Source organism: Crotalus tigris, unplaced genomic scaffold, assembly GCF_016545835.1.
Source record: "Crotalus tigris isolate CLP2741 ecotype Arizona unplaced genomic scaffold, ASM1654583v1 scf7180000024340.7048381, whole genome shotgun sequence".
Classification (NCBI taxonomy): Eukaryota; Metazoa; Chordata; class Lepidosauria; order Squamata; family Viperidae; genus Crotalus; species Crotalus tigris.
The window spans coordinates 2,043,803-2,068,567 of record NW_024100510.1 but is presented as its reverse complement, the minus strand read 5'-3'; the positions used below and the strand labels follow the sequence as shown (position 1 = coordinate 2,068,567).

The 24,765-nt window shown below is 39.0% G+C and overlaps 1 protein-coding gene across 2 annotated transcripts in view; it reads right to left on the bottom strand.

Moving 5' to 3' along the window:
- The window catches only part of COL6A2 (collagen type VI alpha 2 chain), a 63,549-nt gene extending 40,463 nt beyond the window's left edge, over window positions 1–23,086 (bottom strand). The window contains exons 1-11 of one of the 2 annotated variants that reach the window (XM_039326271.1): window positions 22,553–23,086; window positions 16,024–16,143; window positions 13,647–14,242; window positions 10,506–10,526; window positions 9,904–9,969; window positions 8,404–8,457; window positions 6,685–6,729; window positions 3,657–3,683; window positions 2,791–2,817; window positions 2,658–2,702; window positions 1,676–1,729 (exon numbers count right to left, since the gene is read on the bottom strand). In XM_039326271.1, coding sequence (XP_039182205.1) covers window positions 1,676–1,729; window positions 2,658–2,702; window positions 2,791–2,817; window positions 3,657–3,683; window positions 6,685–6,729; window positions 8,404–8,457; window positions 9,904–9,969; window positions 10,506–10,526; window positions 13,647–14,242; window positions 16,024–16,111 — 1,023 coding nt within the window. In that variant the 5' untranslated portion in view covers window positions 16,112–16,143; window positions 22,553–23,086. The remainder of the gene's footprint in view (window positions 1–1,675; window positions 1,730–2,657; window positions 2,703–2,790; window positions 2,818–3,656; window positions 3,684–6,684; window positions 6,730–8,403; window positions 8,458–9,903; window positions 9,970–10,505; window positions 10,527–13,646; window positions 14,243–16,023; window positions 16,144–22,552) is intronic. The other variant, XM_039326270.1, reaches the window with a different exon arrangement.
- Between the last annotated feature and the right edge of the window lie 1,679 nt (window positions 23,087–24,765).

The window sequence follows — 24,765 nt, the reverse complement described above, 5'->3', positions numbered from 1 at the left end:
GCAAAGTCCCCCGGTAAGGGTCTTCTTTCCAGGTTGACTATTACTGCCGATCCTGTCTAATGTAAGGACCCACTTCAGCCCCACATCTTAAGAAAGCAGAACTCTTGGAAACAATTTCTTCCAACAGGAACTTTTATTAAGAGTAGTTGATAGCAGGCATAATAGACAGGATCTGAGGGATTCGTTACAGATCGATACTTTAAAGTGTCCCCAAGCAAACCCCACCCTACAGTTCATCCAGATGGTTCAAAACCGGCCAATCCCTAGGTGTTAAGACCATTGTGAAAAAAGGGGAGATAACATCGATCCGGCTCTGGTTGCAGCGTGATGTTCAAGCAGCTCTTCACACCTTCTTTTGAGAAACAGAGAGAAAAGCCAGGCTCTGGAGGTTGTATTTCTTTCTCCCCCCACTTTTCCTAGCTGACAGGTTAGGGAGAAGAAAGTTCAGAGAGAGACACAGTGCAGGAAGCAATTTGTTACATTGTAGCTGGCCAATGGACACAGAAGCAGTAAACAAAGCAAAAGGTTACATTATAGCAAATAGAGGAAGCGAAAGCAATAACTTGCAAGCAAATCTCCCCTCCCCCTTAGGAGTATGGCAGAATCCAGGGAAAGGTGAGATTTGTTTTTAGATCAGAGGGGATAGATAGAAATGAAGTAGAAATGGGTTCTGACAGTAAAGTTAGTTCCAGTGCCTTCCATACGAAAGGTCTGGGAAAGTTTAGCAAGTTTTATTAACTTTAAGGCAATTCACAGTTTCTGTTCAGTATAAAGTTATAAATCACATTCTGAACTTAGAAAGAATGTTAAGAACTGGACACACTAATAATGGATCATTGCTCTAGAGTAGAAATGGAAAAATGGTAATATTTGTGAACTTGGACCAGGGCAGACTAAAGATCCAGCAATTGCTAATACTGCCTACCATTTTGGTGTTAGGTCACATACCATAGGTGTTGATATGTAATACTTATTGTTGTGTTATTTTTACTATATTTGTAATCTGCAACATTTTAAACATGTCCCAGTCAACTAATACTAAAGCAAAAGGTAAAAAATATTATCAAATCATGTAAAAACCAAGTAAATGTATATATTGCCTGTAAAAAGAGAAGACAAATTGAATCCCACCCCTGGATACATACTTGAATTTGCACTGCTGTGGTACAAGCAGTTTGACTAATGTGACTGAGTATGTTGTATAGAGATATGACTAGTGGTGGATGTTACAGGATTATGATTGAATGATTATAGGCAACTGAAAAGAAGCATAAGCTTCTTTTGGTGTATTAAACATTACTGAATCATTTTTCCTAAAGGATTCCTATTGGTCAGTCTTTTTTCATTTTTCTCCTATTAATTCATTGACTAATTTGCTTGCATACTCTATATTGCTCTTTCAAAACACTTTGCATTACTGTACTTTATTATTCACCTTGAGCTGTACAGAATTTGTAAATAAAAGTCACCTTCTTGTTTCAGGTTTTCATTTGTTTTATTGATAAACAAACTAATGACATTTATTTAATTTATTTTCAAGGTACATTTTTATGAAAAAGTGAATATTTTTATCATCCATAAAATTCCCAAGACATTTTGAACATAATAATCTCCTTTGCATACTTTTTGTAAGAATATGAAAAAAGAGTTGCCATAGTATAGAAAGCATTCCTACCCTTTCGCCTGGATCACCCTTACAGCCAGGAGGTCCAATCCGCCCCATTTTGCCCTGAAAGCGTTAGATATAAAAGGAGAGATTGTGAGCAACATTAAACAGGGATGAGGTGGAGGAACCACAAAGGTACTTAAATTTCTTCTTAAAGATTCAGCAAAAACTGCCCCAGCAATTCAGAGCCTCTTTAGTGAATGAACTGAGAAGAGGGAGATTGAGCCAGGAAGGATGAGCTGCATTTCAGAATGAATAGAATAGAATCAAAGGGCTGAAAAGGGGCCTTGCAGGTCTTCCAGTCTAACCTCCTGCCCATGGCAGGAGATCTTATATCATCATTTCTATTTTTTCATCCTCCCAGAATGAAATCTAAAAATTTTAAATCTTAATTCATTTTTAAAGTGTTTTTTTTTTTTTAAAAAAAAATCATTGTAATAGAATTTGTCATTTTTCCACTGGATGTAATGGTGTTATCCTGGTGAGCTGCAAAAAGTAAGGCTGGGGAGTTGTCTGAGGCCTGTTTTCCATGAATTGTCCTACTTCAATTTAAAGTAGCTGCAAATGATTACAGGCCAAATGCCAAGAGAAGAGCAATAACTCAAGACTAAGGAAGTTGTGGGTGATAAGGTGATAACTCATAGGAGCTCCACTAATTTTAGATGAATCTCAACTATTCAGGATCAATACACAACATGGTACTGACGAATCTTCAGACAGATCAAATGACTCTTTCTGTAAATTAAATAGTTATTTTTCCCCAATTAAATTAAATGAAATGAGGATGTGGCTATTAGAGTACTTCAGGAACGAGACAGAAGAACTTGCCAACAAATGCAGTTACAAAATGAAAGAGAAAACTAATGATCTGTCTGGGCCACTCTCCTATTTTAGATTGCTAATTAAAGCCTATATTTAGGGAGCTCATTTTTCTTTAAAAAGGCATTTTATCAATGTAAACAAAAGATTGACATTATAGCGCTGACATTACCTTCTGTCCATCAGTGCCATTTCTTCCAGCGATACCACTAGCTCCCTGAAATCAAGACCCAAAGCATTAGAGACAGCTTTTTCCATAAGACCAACACTGAAATAATGTCTTATGTTCCTCTGTCAAACCTTACCTTTCGTCCATCTGCTCCAAACTCTCCCTATAAAGGATATAAGAAAACAAGATGAATCAAGCCCTGCTTCCTTTAAAAACAGCCACAACAGTATGGCAGCTAGTTAAGAAATTATTTAGGATAGAGTGAAATAATTCTGTGTCACTAAATATTATCCCAGAACAAATTACATGAAAGGTCTTCCCCACTCCTATATCTACCATAAGACTTTAGTTGCAATGTTAAGCCCTGCCTGGCCAGTTGGGTGAAAAAGAAATTATTTAGGACTAGAAATTTTACCAAGGTAGCTTACAATAAGAAAATCACAAATGATAACATAAATAACATCCCAGCAATCAGCCAGACAATATTAAAATCAAAACACAACTGCAGTTTGACTAAGAGCATTTTGGTAAAACAGAAGAGCACTGCTTATTTGCTAGCGATTAGGACTGAACGATGCCTCCAATATATAAACCAAAAATGCTTCAGGCATGTGGGGGGAATCCTCAAAGCACCTGTCTGCCACTCCTTCAGTAGCTACCTCTTTTCCTACGAGGTCTATAGTGCAACCCAGCGATAGCCCAGCCCAGAAAAACCTGCTTTGGGTTGGAAGAGTTGTGTAGGGAATATATTTCTGCTTCCCAATCCAAACCATTGCACTGTCCTAGTGGCAGGGGTTTCCTGCATTCCAGGAGCTTGTTTCAGTCCAACCCAGGATTGCAGGTTCTGCATGCTGGCGAAGGCCCTTTGCTTCCATTTCCAGGAAAGGTGACAGGGAACCCATTGCTCAGGGCTCTCCTTGAGATGCGGAATTGTAGTAAATAAAGCATTCCAATTATAAAGCACACTTCCCAAAGTCTTCCGAATGTGTAAAACTACCTTACCTTTTCTCCTTTTAGACCAGGAATACCCTGGAAAAGAAACAAAAAGTACTTTCAGTACTAATTGTGCTATTCAATTAGTGTTTGTGCTATTCTGACTAGAGTGAACTGACATAGATTTGTTAATTAGTTGATTTAAATAAATATATTTAAGTAAATGATTAGTTTGGAATTCATGCTCTCCCAACTTGCCTCAATCTATCTTCTCCTATATCCTGTTTTCCTGTTTGGTCCCTAGCTTAGACCAGGGCTTTTCAACCTTTTCACAGATTGTACCACTTTTAGGACATGACAATATTTGACTACCACCAGTGCTTAGCAACATGTCAAAAACTTGATGATTAAAAAAGGGGGAAGGGATTTTGGGTTTTACTGATTAGATTCATTTGTTGTTATAGAAATGGCTAGTTTATAATATTATGGAAAAGTAAAAAGTTGAGGTTCAATGTTAATGTTCCTTCTACTGCAACACAGGAAGTCTGTTCTTTTCCCCTTCTCCCCCTCACTTTTCCCTTTTTCCTCCCCACTGTGTCCTACTATTTGCTTTTGTATTTTTGTATTTTATTCTATAATCTAATAAAATATTGCAAACTGTACAAAAAAAGAAAAAAAGTACCAGTTTTAATTTCTTCTGTGTTTGTTCCTTTGCTGAATTACTTTCCCTTTGCACTGACAAATGTATGATGAATTTATCCATGTTTATTAATACGCACCACTACCAGCTAGCTCAGGGGTCTTCAAACTTGGCACTTTTAAGACTTGTGGACTTCAACTCCCAGAATTCCTCAGCCATCATGGCTAATTGATGAATTCTGGGAGTTAAAGTCCACAGGTCTTAAAGTTTTTAAGTTTGTAGACCTCTGAGCTAGCTGGTCGGCTCTTCTTCCTCTCTCTCTTCTGAGCTCTCCTTCCACAGTGTAGTAAGAATCCACCCCCTCCCCCAAATCCCTTCCCTGTACCATTACAGACACAGGAATCAAGTGCAAAGCAAGAAAGGCTCATAAAATAAAGAAGCACATAAATTCCGCTTTTTTTTCTTTAAGCTGTCTCAGGCATGACATGTGTCACAATGTTGCAATCTGAAAGGCTCTGGCAATTGCGAAAAGCTTTAGCCTTAAATTAAGCCTGTTTACCTTAAAAAAAAACTTTCTAAAACCCATAGACAGACTTAAGATAAGGGGGTAAAACTAATTACATTTGTTTAAAGGGATTAAACCTAGGGAAGTCAACACTTTGGACTCATTGCTAGCCTAAAATACAGATTAAAATATTCCAATAACCAAAGCACACAAACTGAACCTCTGAATTACAAAATGCTGTAAAAACTGTACAAAAATCCTTATGATAACCCAATCAAGCTGCCAGCTGATCCAGAACTAAATAAGCCCATCTCCTTTCTGACATGCTCGTCTGCCGGCTTTTCATTTCATCAGTGCTGATTGCATTCTCCTGGCTAGAGAAAATAAACCAGGAGACTTTTTCTTCCATCAACAGCTGCTGCTTCTTCCCTGTCCCTGTTTCCTCCCTGCCTGCTGAGCTCTCCTCTTTCTCTGTTGTCTTTTTTTACCCTTTCCCACCCAAACCACCTCCTTTTATAACCTCTCCTCTCTTCCCCCCCTTTTTCTCTAGTTCATCTCCAGCTCCGCACTGCTTTTGGAAGCGCCAATCAGCTGGAGCCCTGCCAGCTCCAGGGGCTTCTGCTGAGCCCAGACAGTCCTGCAGCTGCAGTAGCCTCTTCCTCAGGCTTGGGTCACTTTGGTTCATTCCCCTCCCTGCTACACTTCTCTAGGACAGTTGCATACCACCTGCCAAAGTACCACAGGTGGTACATGTACCACCGGTTGAAAAGTCCTGCCTTAGACTATACCAGTGGTTCTCAACCTGTGGGTCGGGACCCCATTTGGGGTCGAACGACCATTTCACAGGGGTCGCCAAACAATGCAGTCCGCCATTTTTTCCCCCCTTTTCCTTAGCTGTGCTACTCCCTTTTATTCTATTGGCTTTTGAAAGCCAATAGAATAGACTCTCTTGAATAGAGTCTAATTCTATTGGCTTTCAAAAGCCAATAGGAATTGTCCAGGCTGTCTCTGCCCTGCTGAGCCCGCCAAAAGTCCCATTCTGCAAACGGTGCTGCACCAGTTGAGTAGTCCTCGACTTACGACCGGTTGAGTAGTCCTCGACTTACGACCAGTTGAGTAGTCCTTGACTTACGACCGGTTGGGGGTTGCGGCATTAAAAAGGTTGAGAACCACTGGACTATACACTTAAGGCTGCTTCTGCAGGTCATCAGTTATTGTGGTACAGTCATGCTTTGTAAATGATTCCCACCTGACTTCCACCAGGTTTTCATACTTCCATTTTTTGTTTCAGTGCTCAGAAAATCTCTTTTAATTTCTCTACTGAATTCACACAACTTTTCATCTTCTTTCTATCAACCATTATTTCTCTTAGCTGGTGCTTTTTGGGACATGGTTCATGTCTTTCATCAGTGTTATTGGGAGGGGAGTTCCACATCTTTTTCCTCTCAGTCTATAAAACCTAAGATGAACTAATTGTTACTAATTCAGGAATTTTTAGAGAATTGAACAGGATAAAGGAATGGATATTTCATCAGCCCAACAACCATTCAGTTATCAGAACATGACATCTGCCTAATTTTTCTTGAGTTGTTAATTATCTGTCCTATGTTGAAAATCACAATAAATTTGCTTTTTGCAGCTCTAATGATTACTGGTTAGTACCAAGATGAATCTCTCTCTCTCTCTCTCTCTCTCTCTCTCTCTCTCTGGAACTCTGTCACTCTCTCTCTGTAACTCTCTCTCTCTCTCTCTCTCTCTCTCTCTCTCTCTCTCTCTCTCTCTCTGTGTAACTTTCTCTCTCTCTCTCTCTGGAACACTCTTTATCTCCCTCTGTAATACTCTCTCTCTCTCTCTCTCTCTCTCTCTCTCTGGAAGTCTCTCTGAACTCTCTTACTTGGTCAAGTTCTAAGTACAAGAACAAATGCTTAAAAGTGAGACCCAAAATGATTTACCTTAGGTCCAGGGTGTCCAATTGGACCTTCAATTCCTGGATCACCCTATATGTAAAAAGAAAATGCCATTATTAGTTGACATAATCTGCATAGCATGTTCATTTACCTTAGGTAGGTAATAATGCATATTAATTTATTACCTTTGTTACCTTACATTAATTTGTACAGGTAATAGTTGCACTATGCAATATTATTAATTGCACCAATTTTATTAATTTATATTATGGTTACAATTATATATACATTTATTTGTGAATTTAATATGATTAACCTATGGCAGCTACAATCTTTCCCTGATGATAATAATACATTATTGGCAATGGTAAAATATTAGTGATTGTTTCTGCTTCTAGGCTGAATAAACATATATGATGAGAATACAAATACAAAATATACAAAATATTTTAAAAGAGTTGAAAGAACTGTGTTATAGTTTTTATAAGGAGTGATGAATATATTTCTTTTGCCTATCATTGCATTCGACTACATCAAATGTTTTATTAGAGGTCAGTGTGGAATGAAAGCAAGCAGCATGAATAAACTATACAAATTGCTTTCACACATTCTAAAAAAGACATAGGCTTGGTTCTGGTGTATTGTTAAGCTGGTGCATTGTTAAGCAAGTTGGAGAGTCAAATGTACACTTTCCCCTCATCTTCCCTTTCCATTCATAGGTTCTGATTGCCAGAATTATCAATCAATGTATGATAAAGTGTGAGAGACTAAGGCTTATTCACTGAAAGTCACACCAAGTTATAATATAACATCTGGGTCAAGCCTATTCTTCATTCTGATCTTAAGAGAAGGTAGGTATGCATGGAAAGCTAATGAATGAGTGGAGGATGCACAAACTTCATTAGATTCCAGTCGCCTTTTACATGCACATATAATATATAAATAAATACATACATATCTTCAGTATCAGTACTGATATTGCCCTATATAGGACAGGCATATTTTTGCATTGGGTGGAAATGTTCTGCTTGAGAGCACAGACCATAAGTTGACATCAATATAATAACATGCCTCTCTCACTGTGGAAGTAACTCCGGGAGGCTTACAAAATAATAAACAGAAACATTAAAAAAATTAAAATCAGCAAAGATTAAATAGAGACTAAAAACCAAGAGGATGGAAGACACAGGGGTGAGGATCTTCTCTCTCCCCTGTCAGCCACTCTCAGCATGGAGCATCCCCAGCAGGACCTTTAAAAACAATCATATGAATCTTATTTAAAGTGCGTGTTTCAGTGTGAAGAATCCTAATCTGGAATGTGCCCTGCCCAGCATGGCTATAGTGGGCTTTAATTCTTTGACTCCCTAATAAGGACCTAATCTGATGCATTCCACTAAAGCTTCTATTATTAAAGAAGAAGAAAAAAGAGAGAATCTGTATCAATGGAAGCTTTTGATTTCCTTTATGAATTAGGAAATTAGAGCAGCATGATAAACGAATGTACACAATTATATAAATAATAAATAAATAAATTCTCATTAAAGCAAGTTGAAAATCCTATGACCAAAATAATATATTGACTGAACATTCTCAAAGGCATTCAGACACTGATTGAGTATCATAAGCTAATTTTAGAATTATATGCCATCCTAAAACTGGCATGTAGATGAGAGTCTAATTCAATATGATCTTTTATACTCCATGTTCAAAGGAACAGCAATTGTATAATACTTATTAGAATTCACCCTTCTTCCAATTACTTACTTGCCGTCCTTTTTGTCCAGGAAAGCCTGAAATCCCCATGTTTCCTTTCGCACCCTAAAAGCAAAATAAAGAAATTAATTAGTTCAGAGATTTCCCATAAAACAAAAATCAACTCCTACGCTCACACATCATTCCATGTGGCTTGTTGGCTCTGGCTTTTCATATTGTATCTTCAGAAATTATTCAATGCCATGCTTCTTGTCCATCCTACAAAACTGTCCTATCCAAACCCAGGGGCTAAGACACTGATAGCAATCACTGCTGCTCACTCAAGGGATAAACCCTGAAAACAGGAGAATACTGAACCTAGTTCTTGCTATCAATGAACCACTAATTGCTAAGGTTCCATTTGCTCACTGTTATTTTATGAGTGAGCCCAAAGTTTTCTGGCCAATTTCCTAAGCTTCTTGAAATGTTTCAGCAGATTGATCCTGCAAGAGCATTTCTAATTGCTTTTATAGAATGCCATTGATAAGATGCGAGCCTTTGGAAGCAAAATTCAAGGTCACTTGTTCTAGAAAAGGGGATATAGGATTTTAGGCTAGGGCTATGAAACTTACTTTTGCTTCTTCACATACTGGTCTTTGCAAATATGTAAGAAGCTGAACTGCCAATGAATTGCTTATATTCTAAATACAGCAAACCTGTCCTCAAATAATAGAGAATTATGCAGCTGTAGAGAAGGTAGATTTATAGGGAATAGACTGCAATTCTCAGTTATGCAACTATCTAAATCAGGGGTGTCAAACTCGCAAGATCACGTGACGTGTCATGACGTATCGCAACTTTTTTTTCATTGCCTGCAATGGGGTGGGCGCAATTTTGGCATGATGCATCCAGCCTGCGGCCCAGCAGTTTGACACCCCTGATCTAAATTATGAATGTAAAAATCTGGTACAATCACTTCAAGAGCAAAAATTGTGGCAAGAGTCTATTGTACTTGGCTCAAGAACTTCATATAAAACTTGTGGAACAACATATATCGCAGAAAGCTGTATATTAGAACAATGATTGTTATACATATTTGTCTATTAATCCTCTTTCCCTACAACCAAAAAGCAAAAATTAATATCAGAAGAAGTGTATTAAATAAAATATAATCAGAAATGTTGCACACAAAATCATACATCTGTGTTATATACCAGATTCATAAAAATGCTGATGTTAAGGAAATGTATATTTAAAAAAAGCCAAATGTATTTTTCCCTGTAATTTTAGGAGACAGAATTCAAGTTAATCTGTACATGCATAATCTAAAGATAAGTGACTGTTCTGAATTATTAATAAACTGTGATTATTGTATATACTGAAGCATTACACCACTTCCTCACTTTATTGCCCCAAAGCTACAACCCATGGATATATAACAATAACACTCTTGAAATTCTATCTTTGGTATTTTTAAGCCATTAATGTGGGTTTTCTGTTGAAATCCTTGGGATGTATAATCTGTTCTTTCTTCTTACATATTTATTGTCCCTTTTGCCCTTATATCTTTACCTTTTGTCCTTGAAATCCCTTTGGGCCACGCGGACCTTGAATTTCAAGGCAGCTCATTTTATAACACTAAAAGGAAAAGAAAATATAGGTGAAGATTTCAAAATGAATTATATGGTTTCTGTTCCTCTTCTGCACGGATATCTTGGAGCTGTGGGGCAAAGTTATATTTAAAAGGAGGACCACCATGTTTAAATAACTCAATTAAAACCACTTTCTGCTCCCCTTTTACAATATTTCTTGAAGGAAGGCTGTCTAATGTCACACACTTGTGGGTCGCCTTCTAGATATGTGAATTGCACATCCTTTTCTAAAGATTTTGAAATAGGAAAAAGAATACAATTTCTCTATATTTTGTACTCTATTCCTTTGTTAATATTTCTGAAGACAAATCCATAAAGGAATTAACCTGGACTGGATAGATTTCTATGATGCTGCAACTTAGTCCAGAATTTATTTTTCTGAGAAAGAAGCCTTGTTGCATCAGGAGGTGTCTTCTTCTAAACAGAATGCACAGTTGGCAGTGATTCAAAACCTGGAGCTGTGTATGACTCCCAAAAGTTCCTATTCATAATATTGTTGTGTGGAAACAATTGTATGCTTACCTTTGCAAAGGCATCATGTTTCTGTTAGGGAATGAACAAAAAGAAAAGAAACTTAATTATAAAACTGAAAAAAGAAACCAGTACAGCTCTTTCTTTTGAATCTGTATGGCTAAGCATATTTCACCAATGTACTCCATGCAAACATAGGTTTTTCTTACCCCAATTTAAAGAAGATATGCAGATTTTATGGTTGGTGAGAATTCTTGAATTATCAAGAGCAACAGGTTGAGTAGGGCTATTTTAGCAATAATGACTGGTGTTCTGCTTAACTCTGTTTTTTCTGCTCAATCCTAATTGCAATCAAACCTCAGGCTTCAGATTCTTCATTTTGCCTTTGACATGGAAATCTTAATGCTTCCAAAACAGTGAATTTTAGAAGCATAGAAAATAAAGAAGACATAATTTTATGGAAGAAGTTCCAGTTTGATCCTGGGCTTTTCTTCTGTGGCACTGCAATGCTAAAGGGCTCAGATATCTGTACAGTAGTGTGCAGAGTATGGAAACAAACAGGGAGAAATTAAAATCCTAGTAAGGAGCAGGGGGCAAATATGACATTGCTCTTACTCTTGATGGAATGGGACTTATGAATGCAATATAGAACTGGAAGGTTATAATTTGTTCAAAGGAAGCAGACTCAACAAAAGGGAAGTCAAATTATTCATAAAGCTTTACTATTTCTATATGGAAGTTTATGATATCAAGGATAAAAACTCTTCTGAAAGCATCTGAGTTAATACTAAGGGGAAAAGAAACGATGATACTGGGACAGGCCAACCCATCAGGCAGAAACTATAGATAAAATGTTTGTCAAACAAATAGCTGAGATGCCCAGGAAATACACTACAGTAATAGGGTAATTGGGAATGCTATGGATATAATATACTGTACCTAAATTTTAAGTAAGTTACTTATTTAATGTTGACCACAACTTGCTACTTGATAAAATGAACAATGTCAGAAGGACGGTCCCACTACCAGATGGCTTTGCAATTGGTTGAAAACCCTCTTCAACTCCTAGTCCTTAATGGATCTATTTCTACAGGGAAGGGGGGAATGCAGGGGAGCGATTCAGTGTTCTGTCCTAAGCCAACTGCTCTTCAACATTTGGAGCACTGAATCCAGTTTTGCTCATCATAGTGCAAGAAGGAGGCTGAGGATATGGAGAACAGCAAGAAAGGTGGTGAGAGGCTTAGAGGCTTAAATTATGAAGAATTTAGAAGAACTGTGCGTGATTACCCTAAATAAGAGAAGGCTAAGGAAAGACAAAATAACAGTGTTTCAATAGCTGAAGGACTCTCACAAGGAAAAGTTGGTAGATTTGTTCTTCGCAGTATCCAAGGACTGAATGATATAAACTTTTCGGAGAGCAATCCAAACTTGAAATAAGGAGGAATTTCCTGCCAGTAAGAGCTATTAAGGAGTGGAGCAGCCTGACTTTTAGAAATGCAGATGCACCATCACTGGATGTTTTCAAACTAGGCCTGGATAGCTAATTTTCTCGGGTGGTTTGAAGATTCTTGCCATGGATAGAAGGTTGGACTAGAAGACCTCCAGAAGTCCCTTCCAATCTTATGTGTCTATGCTTAAATCCTAGCAGGTGCTTTTGCTTGATTTGTATTGTTCCCATAATAGACTGGGCTAATTGGTGGTATCAAATTAAGGATGCTCATAATGCTATACATTGTGTTAGGTATAAATTGATTAATTTATTTTCATTATTTTAACTTTGCACAGGTTTATAGTAATATCTAGTATTATTTCCTCACATCTATTTAAATATTAAAAAGTGGATATTTAGATCTGTGTGAGGCTAACTATCCTTCTGTTAATTCTCTCTCTATTCTAGTGCTAGTGCTGTGAAGAACCTTTCCCCAATTCTACAGACATCAGAAGAGGGTATCATAACCAGCTATAAAAATATAAAAAGAGTATATGATTGGCTTCTGTTCTGTAATTTTTAAAAAATTAAATACTAGATTCCAAGAAATGTGATTTCAGTGCAGAAAAGATGCTTTGAATTTTTCCCAATCTGTTGACGAGTTCTGTTCTAGTTCCAATTGAACTGCCCAAATTGGATCACTTTCAATGGGAAGTGAGGTCTCTCTTCATGAGATGCCTTTGCAGTAAAATTAATCCATAATACTAGAAATATTCCTAACAGGGAAAGAGGAAAGCCCACTTTTTTCTCCATTTGGCAGAACCTGGCCATATGACTTAGTTCTCATACGAGAACAAAGCTGATGGCCTTAGAAGGCTTCTAAGGTGTGACTGTTCTAAAGCTAGAAAGAACCCATTTGTTAAGCAAAATCTTTCCTATAGTGCTGGAGGCAGGAAGTTTAGGGGAAGAAAAGAGCAATTGGAAGACATCAATAAACATGGCAACAGTATAAATCCATATGATGCTTTCAAAACAGTTTAAAAATTTACTGGTATCTATTGGAAAGTAAAGCAACCAAGCATTCTCTCCATATACACGGTGATGCATAATAATCAGACAATAAATCTTTATTTTGATAAAAATTCTGCATAATATTCCACCTATTGGTCTCAATTATTTGGAAACAGCCTAGGAACAACAAGCACTATTACTAGAATCACAGATCTGGGAAGAACCAGGATGAACTTATTGAAACCAAGATAGCAGTGGCTTTCATCCAACATTATAAATACTTGAAATGCCAATTCTTCTACTTCTGAGAAGCAGGGAGAGCTACCTGTTCTTTTTCCTCAAGGTGATTATAGCCAAAGTTTGGAAAAACAAAATAAATTTTGGGCAGAGTTGATGCACAAAATCCTGGGTGGCTACTCCATTATTTATTTATTTATTGTTATTATCTAAAAACAAAGTTAAGTGTCATCTTAAATTCTGGAGCAGAACCTGGAATTCTGCATAGGAAATGCATCCTTAGTGGTCTTTTGAGATAGCAGGAACAAAATCTCTCTTGGGGTTGTTCCTGTTCATTTCTTCTCTAAAATATTTTGTTTCAAATGATGGCCTGAAGTATTTTCATGCAAATTAACCCAATTAGTGCTGGTTTTCACAAAACCATATCTTGCAGCTTCCACCTTAGTAGACAGTCAGTCTACTAAATGATCCAGTAAAACAATGTTCTAACACAATTCTTAGATGTCAATTCTTACCATAACTTGAATGATCTTATCCATGGTCTCAGTATCTTCATCAACACTGCCTTTCTTTAGGGTGGCATAATTGTTCCGGAAAAGCTCATGTGGAAGGCTAGCAATTTCCTGGAGACCTTGCTCATAGATTTTCTGGCTGGGGGCTACTGCAAAGAGCTTGATCCCTGCATCTCGTGCTCGATCAGCTTGATGCTTCATCCCTCCACAGGGATTTCCTGTCACGTGGCCATCAGTGATCACAACTGCATAATTTGCCCCCAGCGAATTGAGAGGCATCTGAGCCGTCATGTTGGAGAGAGCACAATCTGTGAAAGTGCCCCGACCAATGTAACGGATTTTTTCCAACCGATCATTGAATATCACCTTGTCTTGGGTTATAGGACTAAAGATCACCACTATATCTGAAAAATGAAGTCCTCCAATTTGCCAGTTTATGGATATTTGTTGTTGGTAGACTTCATTGGCCAGCTTATTGACAAACTGAGCAACAAACTTCTTGCTATGGTTCACTAAACTCTCAATAGGGTCAGTCTGAAGGGCAATGCTCTCAGATGTATCAATGACAAAGTACACCGTGATGGGACACTCAGTTTTATCTGCATAAAGAGAAAAGGAGAAAGAATGGGGTAAGGAGACTAGGTAAATTCATATCTAGAGACTTACCAGGTGTTCCTGGGGGATGAGGCCCTTGGAATTTGTGTTGATTTCATTCCCATGGTTAAGGATCAGCTCCTGAATTGACTCTTACAGCTTCATGAAGATATGAGGTCTCTCCCTTCCTTTTCCCCAGGCCACATTCTCCAAGAAAAGGTTATCATTCTGATCTCCATTACAGAGTTAGCATCAATATGTAAGATATAGAATATTGCATGAGCCTTATTTATTTCCACTAGGAACATGTATCCCTTAAACCAATGAGGCTAGTCTAAACTCAGACAGCGAGCACCATAAAGGGTTGTAAGTGTGAAAAATGGTCCCAAGTCACTTTTTCCAGTACTGTTGTAACTTTGAATGGTCACTAAACAAACTGTTGTAAGTTGAGGATTATCTGTATTGCCTACAGCTCACTGCTTATCAAGATCTTGTTGCCAAAATGGTTTTCATGAATTTATAAAACTAAGAAATGAAACATTTATCTCATGTTTCCTTCTGAATGATGGAATTCAGTGCAGCATGAAGAATATCTCAAATTGATCCCCACTGGACACAAGACTATTTTCTGGGTTGCTGTCCCAAGTCTCTGACCTATGCCTGAGGCACTGCAAGGAGGCAAACATCCCTTTTCCATCAGCATCCCCCCTTTGCTCTCATCCCTCTTTTTATCACTTCTGCCAAGTCACAATAATCCAAAGGTTGGAAAGTCTGTGTAGAAAATCCTGGTAGCTTATCCTTCCATAACTTTTCAGAAACCCACCAAACCACTTGGTGCTAATCCATTTGCTGAATGGGATTCAGTTCTAGTACTACAAGGGAGGGGGAAAGAAAAAAAAATCACTTGGTTTTTTTTTAGTAATACTTATTTTTATATTTTTCCCCAAATTAAGAAATAACTCTCTTCATGGGGAAATCTTTTTTCTCAAATTCAGAAATAACTCTCTGTATAGGGAAATTATCAAATGACTTACAGAATAACAGAGTTGGAAGGGACCTTGGAGGTCCTCTATCCAATCCCCTGCTCAAGCTGGAAACCCTATATCCTGTTATCCAAACTCTTCTTAAAAACTTCCAGTGTTGGAGCACCCACAACCTCTGAGGACAAGTGGTTCCACTGATTAATTGTTTTAACTGTCAGGAAATTTCTCCTTAGTTCTGGGTTGCTTCTCTCCTTGATTAGTTTCCATCCATTTCTTCTTGTTCTGCCTTCAGGTACTGTGGAGAATAGGTTGACCCCCTCTCCCTTGTGGCAGCACCTCAGATATTGGAACTCTGATCATTTTGCTTGTGCTTTTCTGAATTTTTCCATCTTTTACAGAGGAGTCAAATAATATAAATGCATAAGCTCCAGCTAAAGGAAATGTGTGTGTGTGTGTGTGTGTGTGTATCATTTTCACTGGGGTTTTGTGGCTGCCGCAAATGACAGTTACAGAATTCTAGAAAAAATGTAGCTGCTTTAAGGAATTAGAGATATATGAGTGCACTCTATGATTGATAATACCGTTTTGCCTTCAGATTCAAAACACTGAAGAATCCTAGATATTCAGATGTATGATTTTGGACATGGATTTTAATCATAGAATGTATCAGTAATCTTCACTATAAGATTTTTAATTATTTCTTCTATTAAACTATTACAGTTTTACATATTTTCAGAAGGCATGACAGAAGGAAAAAGCATAAAGAAATAACTGAAGTAAATTGAGAAACAATGTTTTTTTACCTGCACAGGAAGTTCCTTCATCATTTTGAGCATAGAGAGGGACCACAGTCGTGCAGAGCAGAACAGCTAAAAAGGCTTGTGAGAACATCCCCACAATTCTCCCGTCTGCTGCACGTGGTGCTAGGATAGAATCATCACAAAAGTTAAAACATTTTGAGTTGACTAAGACACAAGTGTATTGGATGCTGGGAAGAGTGAGATTTTTAATCCACCTAGTCCAGCAGAATTCATATGAACTGGCAACAAAGGATGGACAGACTCCACAGTATTCTGTAAGCTCAGCCACCTGATCTTTAGATCCATGCCTCTCCTGGCTTGTTAAAGTGGATAATTGGGCAAAGTATCCAAAGTCCTATATTAAATGGCTGCTTTCGTACCTTTTATGAGAGAGACCACAGCAAAAGTTTAAGAACCAACATTTGTGGGATTCTCTAAACGTATAACAGTATTTTTCATCCCAGCTGTAGTGTTTTCAGTGTACAAACAATAGCAATAGCCCTTAGACTTATATACCGCTTCATAGTGCTTTATCACACTCTCTAAGTCTAAGCAGTTTACAGAGTCAGCATATTGCTCCCAACAATCTGGGTCCTATTACCTCCACAAAACATGTAAAAGGTTAATGATGGCAACTGGACCAAAGTTTATTAAACTGAGATGTTTCATTACTCATCCAAGTAACTTCTTCAGTCAAAATAATAATTTTTGGTTAGGCACAGAATAAGAGAGTTGTTGGAATGAACTAACTCTTGCAGGGGGTTCCCCCCCCAAATGAAATGCAATATGTAAATGTAGACTCAATCATCCAGGCCAAAAGCATGTAAAAGGTTAAATCATGGCAACTGGACCAAAGTTCATTAAACTGAGATGTTTCATTACACATCCAAGTAGTATAACTTCTTCAGTCAAAATGATCTTTAACGTGCTTTTGGCCTGGATGATTGAGTCTACATTTACATATCACCACAAAAGTTCTGCATGGCAGTGAGAGAGTCTGGCCTGATTCAATGACCTTGTAATATACATTGTTTCTGGAGTGTACCATCTCAGAATGCAAGGCTTATTTTCATGAGTACTACTAAATAAAGTCCCCCCCCCCCAAAAGCAATGCCCTTTGTAGGTCAATGGAAGGAATGGCATTTGTTTGGAAGAGCATCCCATCATGCAAGCAATCTCTCTGCACACACTGAAACAGAACCAGGGATTTCTCCAAACCCCTCCCCCCATGGCCCCAGCCTCGCCAGGAATCAGCCCAATGACTTGCCCTAGACCAGACACGTCAAACACAAGGACCGGGGGCCAGATGTGGCCCGCAAAGTGGTTTCATGTGGCCTGTGAAGCCATCCTGGAAACAGTGAGGGAATGGCCCTCGCTGCCTTGGCCTGGCTGTGTTTCTTGCCTGTTTTTCTCCCTCCCTCATCTCAAATATTTCCCCACCACTCTGTACTTAGGAAGAAAGAAAGGAAAGAAGGAAAGAAGGAGAGAGAGGGTCTGAGAGACGTCCTGCCTTAGTCCAGTCCTGCTGCCCTTTTGCCATCCCCTTGCCCCCTTCTCCTGGCCTATCCTGGGGTCTCCCATCCTATTGCTAAGGAAACTTTGGATACAAAGCCAGGTCTCTTCCCAAGGAGAGGGAATGGGCCTCCCTCTGACTTTGCCCTTGTACCCATCATGAGCAACCTGGCTAAGGAAAGCAAGCACAGCAGCAGCAGCCTTGAGGAGGAGGTAAGTGCAGCTGGGCGACGCCTTGGGGAAGTGGGGCTGGGCCTGGTGTCGCGGGTGCTCGAGGGCCAGGCTGGGCGTTTGACCTCTGCTGCCCAGGGCTTTGGACAGCCCGCACCACCATCTACCCCCCCCCACATGGCCTGAGAGGAACAGTGAGGCTCCTCCAATGGACCATGTCTTGGCACTTGCCCTTGTCCCATCCCCTTCTGCCAGAGACCCTCAGATCTGTCCCACTCCTGCCCAGGCCCCCACAGGCCCCCTTGATGTGAACGATGTAGAACTGGCCATACCCACCCAGTAGGCCACACCCACTCCACGCCCATCCAGTAGGCTGCACCTACCCTGGCCACACCCACCCGGCCCCCCCAAGGGCAACCGCAATGCTGATGCGGCCCTCAGTGAAATTGAGTTTAACACTCCTGCCCTAGACCAGGGGTAGGCAACCTTGGCTCTTTTATGACTCATGGACTTCAATTCCCAGAATTCCTGAGCCAGCATGGCTCAGCTTGGAAACCTCTCCTTTTCCCCTCAGCATGGCTGGCTCAGGAATTCTGGGAGTTGAAGTCCACGAGTCATAAAAGAGCCAAGGTTGCCTACCCCTGCCCTAGACCATCAATGAACTCTGGAGATGAGCAGAACTTCCCAACGGCACAAGCCCTGCGTCACTGCCCAGACCTCACCCTGTTCAAGAACAATCTTCCAAAGTTGTTCTAAAAGAGGACTGGATACCCATGATAGGGAAGATGGAACCACATATTTTCTAGGAGGTCTAAAAGTGTAGTTTTCAGCAATGTCTTTCTGATTTAATCAAATATTAGGAGCTCCACAGTATTGTTTTTTTTGGGGGGGGGATGGCTTCCACACAGTTATGTTTAAGAAAAAATAACTTTAAAATCTATATCTGGATTTTAAAAAATATTGAATGTTCCTGAAGTATTTACTTAAGAAAAATAATGAAGTCATAAATGAGTACTTACCTGTTAGAAACTCTGATTTGGTCTTAATAATAATAATAATAACAATAACAATAATAGACTCAATAGGTAGACAAAATGCCAAATCCAGTCTGAACATCTGGCTGACTGTGCGATGATCAATAATAATAATAATAAAAAGTTGGAAGGGACCTTGGAGGTCATCTAGTCCAACTCTCTGCTCAGGCAGGAAATCCTATACCATTTCAGACAAATAGCAGTCTAGTCTCTTCTTAAAACTTCCAGTGTTGGAGCATTCACAGCTTCTGGAGGCAGGTTGTTCCACTGATTAATTGTTCTAACTGTCAAGAAATTTCTCCTTAGTTCTATGTTGCTTCTCTCTTTGGTTAGTTTCCATGCATTGCTTTTTGTCCTGCCTTCAGGTGCATTGAAGAATAGCTTGACTCCCTCTTCTATGTGGCAGCCCCTGAGATAATGGAACACTGTTATCATGTCACCCCTCGTCCCCCTTTCATTAAAGTAGACATAACCAATTCCAGTAACCATTCCTTATATGTTTTAGCCTCCAGTCCCCTAATCATCTTTGTTGCTCTTCTCTGTACTCTTTCTAGAGTCTCAACATCTTTTTTACATCATGGTGACCAAAACTGGATGCAGTATTCCAAGTGTGGCCTTACCAAGGCATTGTAAAGTGGTATTAATACTTCATGTAATCTTGATTCTATCCCTCTCTTAATGCAGCCTAGCACCGTGTTGGCTTTTTTAGCAGCTGCAGTACAACGCTGGCTCATATTTAAGTGATTGTCCACTAGGACTCCAAGATCCCTCTCACAGTTGCTACTATTGAGCAGGGTACCACCTATACTATACCAGTGCATTTGGTTTTTCTTGCCTAAATGTAGAACCTTACTTTTTCACCATTGAATTTCATTTTGTTAGATAGCACCCAATGTTCAAATCTGTCAAGATCCTTCTGTATTTTAAGCCTATCTTCTGGAGTGTTGGCTATTCCTGCCAGCTTGATGTCGTCTGCAAATTTGATGAGTTCCCCATCTATCCCCTCATCCAAATCATTGATGAAGAAGTTGAAGAGCACTGGGCCCAGAACAAAGCCCTGGGGCACCTCACTACACACTTTCCTCCATGTAGATACAATTCCATTGAGGACCACATGCTGAGTACAGCTGGTCAGCTAGCTACGAATCCGTGTCGTGGAGATCTTGTCTAACCCACATTTTTCTCTTATCAAGTAGTAGGTTGTGGTCTACTTTATCAAATGCCTTACTGAAGTCCAAGTAAATTATATCCATAGCATTCCTTTGGTCCACTAATTTTGTCACCTGGTCAAAGAATGAAATAAGATTTGTCTGGCATTATCTGTTTTTGACAACCCATGTTAGCTTTTGGTAATAACTTTGTTTGCCTCTAGGTGTTCGCTGATTTGTTGTTTGATTATCTTTTCCAAGATCTTCCCAGGTATTGAGGTCAGGCTGATAGGTCTATAGTTTCCTGGATCCATTTTTTTTCTTTTTTGAAGATGGGAACTAATTCAGCTCTTTTCCAGTCCTCTGGTAGTTCCCCAGTGCTCCAGGATCTTTGAAAGATATAGTTCAGTGGTTCTGAGATCACATCTGCCAGTACATTCAGAACCTTGGGGTGTAGTCCATCTGGTCCTGGTGATTTGAACTCATCCAGGGTGGACAGGTGCTCACTTACCATTTTCTTGCCTATCTTAACTTGTGTTTCTAATCTGTTTTTTACAGTACTGTTTTTGATAGGTTGGACTGTTTTTTCCCTTTGTGTAAATATATTTACACATTATAAACATATTCTTCTACTATTCAATAATCAAGAATATTTTACAGAGACAATGTTTCAAAGAAAGGAAAATAATCAAGATTGCAAATAAAAATTCTTTTCCAACCCTGATACTAAAAAAAGGCAATGGACAAAAACTGAAGTCTTTTTCAAACAGAATAAATACTGAGCTGAATATTGAGCTGTGGCTTCTTCCCATAACTTGGGTCTCATAAACCTTAGAATTGAGGGATAAAAACTGTTAATGAAAGTAACATTTTACCCCTACAAATCTGATTTGATCTGCAGCCATTTTAATAAAGCCACTGCATTCTCGGTTCTTAGGTTTAAAATACTTATATTTACGATTAAACAAATCAGGCATTTTCAGGCCTGCAAATCTAGGAATTCCAACTGCAGTTTGGGTCTCTAAAATTCATTGTGTCTTTACATGGAAAACAGATTGTATAGGACAATAACTCTCCTTTATGTTTAATAGTGAAGCCCACAAAATTTCAGAAATATGTGGAACTTAAAATAACCTTTCCCAGTATGCTATTGTAGATTACATTTCTCTGTTGAGCAAAAAGCATAGTAATTCTGTAACAACAAACTATTATAGAGCGGAGATATTCTTAAGTTTTCATACTAACAGCTAGTCTTGATTTTGTTTTCTTAACAAAAGGATACATTGAATAGATCCTCTAACACTGACCATTATTATTAAGAATATTATATTCTATTACGATTGCTTTGCTTTCTTTTTTTCACTGTATTTCATGGTGTTGTATTAATGCTCTCTTGAAAAATACGACATTCAGCCTTAACTAAAAACCTTGATATAACTTTCCTTACAGCTTCATTCAGGAGGCTAGTCTTATGCAGAAGAAGAGCATGTTCTGTGGCAGGTCTAGACATTTTGAGGATCCAAGACACTGATCAGATCAGAGTCCTTTCTAAAGAACCATGTAAGTCTGGGCCTCTCCTGGCACTATGGCTGCTTGTGGTGATCCCTTTGTGAAAGGAGCTGTTTTTGGACAGTAACATGTTCTCAACTAATAGCTGAAGAGAGATTCTTGATGTGTAATTGCTCAGAATGTTCTTCCTCCCTGCATTTGCTTGCTTTGCATTCACATTCTTCCACGAAGCAGAAGGCAAGACTGGGCTGGGTTGACTTCTGTAAACTTAGTGATCAAGGTCTGCACTCTGAAGCAGCAAAACCAAGAACCAAGCATGCTATTTGCTAAAGATGCTACTACTTTTGTGTCAAGTAATACAATACAGGAGGACAATTGATGCTGATCAGTAAATTATTCCTCTATCAAGTTCTAGATACATACACACACAGAAATGTTAATTTGTTAGTCAAACTCACTAGTAAGTACAACTCATAAATCTGGAATTAAGACAGTAATTTAAAAGACCCAGTGAATTTTGCACTTTCCTTTGTAACACAGTGAAAGCAATACATCTACAATGGCAGTATTAAAGGAAAGAAAACTAGCCAGCTTTTAAAAGTTAAAATCATTGCAGCATCTAACTGTATTCCTAGTTTATTAGAAGATGAAAAGTCCTCACAAACAGGAGTACAGATCAAACGTTTTATGATTTACTAAACAGAGTTAAACCAGAAAGATGTTTTGAAAAATCCAGTTGTGATTAAAAATAATCCAATGATTATTTGTGCTGATATGACCCCACAAACAATACATATTCTAATTAATTACTCCTGTTACACACACACACACAAACACACACACACACACACACACACACTGCTTTGGTGGCTAAAATAAGAGTGCAACTATATTCTGAGGTCATTTTCTTGCAGGCATAAGAAGAACTTCTGCTGAGAAAAAGGCTTTGTGAAAGCAGAGGGTGCATAAGAGGATGAGGTTTGCCCCCCTATAACTGAACATCCAAGCAAAAGTACAACAAAATTCCCCATCTGTTTGTGATGAAACATAATTTGCTTCTCTTGATAAAAAACAGTGTTTCTAAACTTGTTTGTCCTCTGATAATTATTAAAATAAAATCACAAAATGGGCAGGAATACAAAGTTGCAGTCAGCTTACCTGCAAAATACTGAGATCAATACACTTTTAGAGTGAAAAAGGTAAAATGAAGATGGGTCTTGTTATCCTTTGGTTTCAAGAGGGGGTCTGCATCTTCAGGGAGAAAGGGTTTCTTTCTGTTTCTCAGTTTTTGAGTGAAAGGAAGGAGCCAATCGGGTGTGGCGGCGTTTTCTTCAGCTCCAGACTATAACTTCTCTGATGGAAAGTAACAGCCTACTTCTTAATTCTCCTCCTTCGAGTCTTTTCTTGAAGGAAAGCTCCGAGCAGCGTAGTCACTTATCCGTCACCCACCAGGTGACGCTGTGGGTCTATCAATCCCACCTCGGGAAAGGGCGGGGTGCGCAATTCCTGGATCTCTCCTCTTCAGAGCGGGAGTTGGTGGGACGTGAACGAAGGCGGGCTGGAGGAGGACTGGATTTTTGAGTGAGTTACAAAGCCACGTCAGGAGGAGTGACCGCCTTTGGATGACAGAGACTTGTGAAAGAGTGGGTTGTGTTGCTCTCGATAACTTGCTTGCTTCCTGCTATGTCTGTGCGGTACAGTATTCCGATTCCCTCCCCTGCCCGCGCACCTCCCGCTGAACTTACTGGGAAAAAAGAGATTTTTTCAAAACAAAGCCTCAGACTCCAACGGCAGCCTAGCTTTGCTAATTTCAGATTAATTCTTGTTCTTTCTGATTTCAGAGTTTAACTGGTGTGAAAGGAGCACGAGGCAAGCAAAATAAAAATTACGCCAACAATAAAGAATAATAAGAGTGCAGGAAAAGTGGAACGTGTCTTTGCAGGCACAACCTTAGACAATGAATCCAGTTCAGTAAGGTGGAAACCGAGTCCCTGCCTCTAGTGAAATGGCTGGTTACCGATCTATCCATTCTGTGGTGCAATTGTAGTTTCCCAAATGGACCCTTGAACCCTTTTTTCAATCCCACTCTTTGATATCCTATCTCTAAAATACACAATCCATCTCTCTTCACTTCAATTTCAATTGAAATAATTTGCAGTTAGTTTTTATCGTTAATTTATTTTGCTGGAGTCTCTTTAGTTCTCTTCAACCTCTGTCAAAACAGTGGTATAAAAGAATAATAAAAATTGGAAGGGACCTTGGAGGTCTTCTGGTTCAACCCCCCTGCTAAGGCAGGAGATCCTATAGTACCATTCCAGACCAGTGGCTGTTCAGTCTCTTTTTAAAAGCCTCCAGCGATGAGGCACGCACAATGTCTGAAAGCCAGCCATTCCAGTGCTTGATTGTTCTCCTTATTAAGAAAACAATTTTATTAAAAGCACTCTGCATTTTCTCTGCCTTTTAGTGGTTCTTTTACTATTGACTGCATTCCTTCTCACTATCTTTTTCTCTCTGAATGTTTTATCCAGTATTTCTATTTCAGACTTTTTTTTTTTCAGCAATCACTCTATCCTGTCCAAAAAGTGAAGATGGGGACAAAGATATGATCAAAATTCTTTCTACATTTGTCAGATCACAAAGGCATACCTTTTAGCTTGGATTTTTGCCTGCTCCCTGAACATGCCCTTGATACACAGGTACAGTGTTAACACTAAGCAGGCTTTTCTTCTCATAGAACACCCAGAACGGAGTTCCAGCACCTTTTTTGGATGGAACCTTGTAGGGTAGGCAAGGCGGGTTGTCTGATGTGTGTGAGTTCTGGCACTTTTTTTTTTTTTTTTTTTTTTTAGAAAAAAAGCACTGACACTAAGTAACAGTAAACTATTGAACCTAATTGCAATAAACCTGGGCGTCTTGAGAAGTTTGCTCAGAAATGACAGTCTCTTTGTTCAATACCAACTGCTGCAAATGGATCCTTCAGGAGACAATACATGTCAAATGCACTGTACATTTTTACCAAACCAACTCTGTCCTGTTCCTTACTAAAATTGCTCACAGCCATTTATATACTACTAAAACTCTTGTAGATGCTTGTCTGCTTGTAGCCTTCAGTTGGATGAAATGGTGCATCATAGGGCAATTTTTGAACAAAGATACCTAAATTGGCTAACTCCATTTATGGGGAGAATGCATGGGGGCGCATGAGACATGCTTGTGGGTCAGAGGGTGCACAGGTGGTATGCAAGAAGCACTGCATGGATCAGGGAGGGTGCATGAGAGACACTGCATGGGTCGTGGAGAATGCATGAGGGGTAACTCGGGATGCAGCTGCCTCTCTATGAATTAAGGCAGAGACAGCTGGTCTGCATGTT